We start from the raw sequence: 3,767 nt of genomic DNA on the forward strand, positions 1-3,767 counted from the left end.
AAATAAGGAAACAATATTATCCTCGTCAAAGAATGAACAAGACTGACCAAGACCAGTCTACATAAAACAGTCAAAACAAAACGTGCTTTTCAATTTTAAAGCAAGAAGGGAGACACCTAAGACATCGGCGGCTATGGACAAAAGATAACGGACGGCCAAGTAAATTTCAAATCAATTGTATTTTTTTCGGGTAAATAAATAATTTTTTTGGGTAAATTCAAATCAATGGTATGATTTGGAGTTATAGCCAAAAAAATATAGTATGGGATCTGTAGCATAAGATGTATATAAATAAGAGCTTTAAACCAACATTTGCTACACATCAAACATAAGCCATGGGGTCTTCAACCTTAGAGAAGGTCCTCTCATTAGTCTTGTTTGTTGGGTTGTTGTCTTCACCCAATTTAGCTTCTGCTTCTGTTCAAGAAGCTAAAGCTCTCCTCAAATGGAAAGCCAACCTTCAACAACAAAATATTTCTGTGCTAACTTCATGGATTTTACCTTCTAATTATAATGCCACTAGTTCTTCAAGCCCTCCAAAAACAAGTGCCATCCCATGCACTTGGTCTGGAGTTTCTTGCAATGTTGATGGAAGTGTCACGAGACTGAACCTCACAAATTCAAGTGTGAACGGTACTCTCTATGATTTCCCATTCTCATATCTTCCTAATCTTGCATATATTGATCTCAGCATGAATGGTTTTTCCGGTAGCATCCCACCTCAAGTTGGTAAACTCACAAAACTCATCTATCTTGATTTGTCCATCAATCAGTTTTCCGGAATAATCCCACCACAAATTGGCCTGCTAACAAATCTTCAAGTCCTCCACCTATTCCAGAATCACCTAAATGGCTCAATTCCTGTAGAAATAGGCCAGCTACAGTCCCTTTATGAGCTTTTTTTGTACTCTAACGATCTTGATGGTCCCATTCCCACTTCTTTGGGCAGTTTGAGTAACTTGGCTTATTTGTATCTCTATGAAAACGAACTGTTTGGTTCCATTCCTCCAGAAATGGGAAATCTCATCAATCTTGTCGAGCTTGATTTGAGTCAAAATTTGCTCACAGGTCCCATCCCTTCCACTTTCAAGAAATTGAATAAGCTTACCATGTTGTACCTATACCAAAATCAGCTCTCTCATCCAATTCCCCCAGAGATAGGAAACCTGAAGTCCCTTGAGAGTCTGATCCTTTATACAAACAATCTTTCTGGCTCAATCCCGGCATCCTTAGGTGATCTAAGCTTCCTAACTCAACTATCTCTCTATGAAAATCAACTCTCCGGTCCCCTTCCTAAAGAATTAGGGAAGTTAAAGTCTCTCAATGATCTACTATTGAGTAAGAATCAACTCAATGGTTTTGTTCCTGCTTCATTTGGTAATCTGAGCAACTTGGAGAACTTGTTCCTCCGCGACAACCAACTCTCTGGTCCCATTCCACGAGAAATTGGGAATCTGGAGAACTTGGTTATACTGGCAATGGATGAGAATCATTTTTCTGGCGATTTGCCTGAAAAGTTTTGCCAAGGCGGAAAACTGAAACAATTCGCGGTAAACAATAACCACCTTACTGGTCTTATTACCAAAAGCTTGAGAAACTGTTCCAGCCTAACCCGAATGCGCCTGGATGGAAACCAGCTCAGTGGAGATGTATCTGAAGTTTTTGGTGTCTATCCAAATCTTCAATTCATAGATTTTAGTAACAACTTCTTTTTTGGTGAAATGTCTTATAGGTGGGGACAGTGCCGAAATTTGACTAGCCTAAAGATGGCAAGGAACAATATCACTGGACGAATACCACAAGAGTTGGGAAATTTATCTCGACTTCAGGTGATTGATCTTTCTTTGAATCAATTAGCTGGGGATATTCCAAAGGAACTAGGGAAGTTGGACTTGCTAGTGCTTGATTTGAAAGATAATCAACTTTCTGGCAGTATACCTAGAGAACTCAGACTACTAGTTGATCTGTTGTATCTTGACCTGTCCAAAAACAGATTGAGTGGTGCAATAGCTGGAATTCTAGAAAATTGCTTGCAGTTGCATTACTTGAACTTGAGCTACAACCGTTTTAGCCAAAATATTCCACCAGAGATGTATAAGTTAGCTCAACTGTCCGAGCTAGACTTGAGCCATAATTTTCTAATGGGAGAAATATCTTCGCAAATTAATAATTTGCAGAGTTTGGAGGAGCTAAATCTCTCCCACAATAACCTCTCTGGTTTCCTTCCAGAGTCTTTTGAAGAAATGCATGGGTTGATATATGTTGACATATCCTACAATGGGTTTCAAGGTCCCATTCCCAGCAACAATGCCTTTAGAAATGCTACCATAGAGGAATTACAAGGGAACAACGGTTTGTGTGGCAATCTTACAAGATTGAAAACTTGCGAAGATGGCCAACACATTGTGAAAGAAAGCGACAAACCCATGTTAGTTCTTATAATTGTATTACCTCTTATGGGAGCACTTTTACTTCTTGGTGCATTCATTGGACTCCTCATCATGTATGGAAGAAGAAAAGGTAAAGCACTAATTGAACAAGGTGATTTGCTGTATGATAACAATCTGTTTTCAGTTTCCAATTTTGATGGAAGAGCAATGTATGATGAAATCTTAAAAACCACCAACAATTTTGATGCCTCAAATTGCATTGGGCAAGGAGGATATGGAACTGTCTACAAAGCAAAGTTGCCATCAAACAATATAGTGGCTGTGAAAAAACTTCACCCGTTGTCTGAGACAGAAGACGGTAAAGGGTTTTTGAATGAGGTAAGAGCACTGACAAAAATTCGACATAGGAACATTGTAAAGCTATATGGTTTCTGTTCACATGCTCAACACTCTTTTTTGGTTTATGAGTATTTTGAAAGAGGTAGCTTGGCCACGGTCCTGAGGAGAGATGAAGAGGCTAAAAATGTCGATTGGCCCAAAAGGGTGAATATCATTAAGGGGGTGGCTCATGCTGTGTCTTACATGCACCATGATTGCTCACCACCAATTGTTCACAGGGACATATCAAGCAACAATATTTTGTTAGACCCCGAGTATGAGCCTCATGTTTCAGATTTCGGCACTGCTAAGCTTCTAAAGCTAGACTCCTCGAATTGGAGCACACTTGCAGGCACATATGGATATATAGCACCTGGTAAACATAGCTTTGTGTTCTTCTAACTGATTTGACATATATAGTACTCCAGATCAATTATACATCATCATATTTTACTTTTTCTTTGCAGAGCTTGCTTTCACAATGAAGGTAACTGAAAAGTGTGATGTGTATAGCTTTGGAGTGTTGTCACTGGAAGTGATCAAAGGAAAGCATCTAGGCAATCTCATCACCTCATTATCATCTTCATCTATTGATCAGAATATAATGCAAAAAGATGTGTTGGACCAACGCATTTCAGCTCCCTCAACCGAAGCTGAAGAGGTGTTGATGTCAATTATAAAACTGGCCATTGCATGTTTAAATGTCAATCCACAATCCAGGCCGACCATGCGCATTGTCTCTCAGATGTTGTCAACCCTAATACTACATTCTTAGAACCATCCAACTCAGTTATACAATGTGGAAGAATAGTTACCTAGTGTAGTATTGATATACTACTAAATAAAACAAAATATGTGCTCAACATATTTTGTCACCTTTTGTACCTTTTTTTTTTTTTCATACTCCATGTCTATATATAAACACTTCATATCAATAGAATGTCTAGTATGTTTGTTCAACGTTGTCCTAAAATGTGCATACATAAGTTTGGGTGGCGG

The 3,767-nt window shown here is 38.8% G+C and overlaps 1 protein-coding gene across 1 annotated transcript; it reads left to right on the forward strand.

The window, feature by feature from the left end:
* Positions 1-335: 335 nt before the first annotated feature.
* On the forward strand, positions 336-3,543 carry LOC132296129 (MDIS1-interacting receptor like kinase 2-like). Its single transcript, XM_059794366.1, has 2 exons — positions 336-3,144; positions 3,236-3,543. The coding sequence occupies exons 1-2, from the start codon at positions 336-338 to the stop codon at positions 3,541-3,543; spliced, it is 3,117 nt and encodes a 1,038-aa protein (XP_059650349.1).
* Positions 3,544-3,767: the final 224 nt, after the last annotated feature.

Source organism: Cornus florida, unplaced genomic scaffold (assembly GCF_030987335.1).
Source record: "Cornus florida cultivar Cherokee Brave unplaced genomic scaffold, ASM3098733v1 CherokeeBrave_3.0.0_Hap2_Chr02, whole genome shotgun sequence".
NCBI classification, from domain to species: Eukaryota; Viridiplantae; Streptophyta; class Magnoliopsida; order Cornales; family Cornaceae; genus Cornus; species Cornus florida.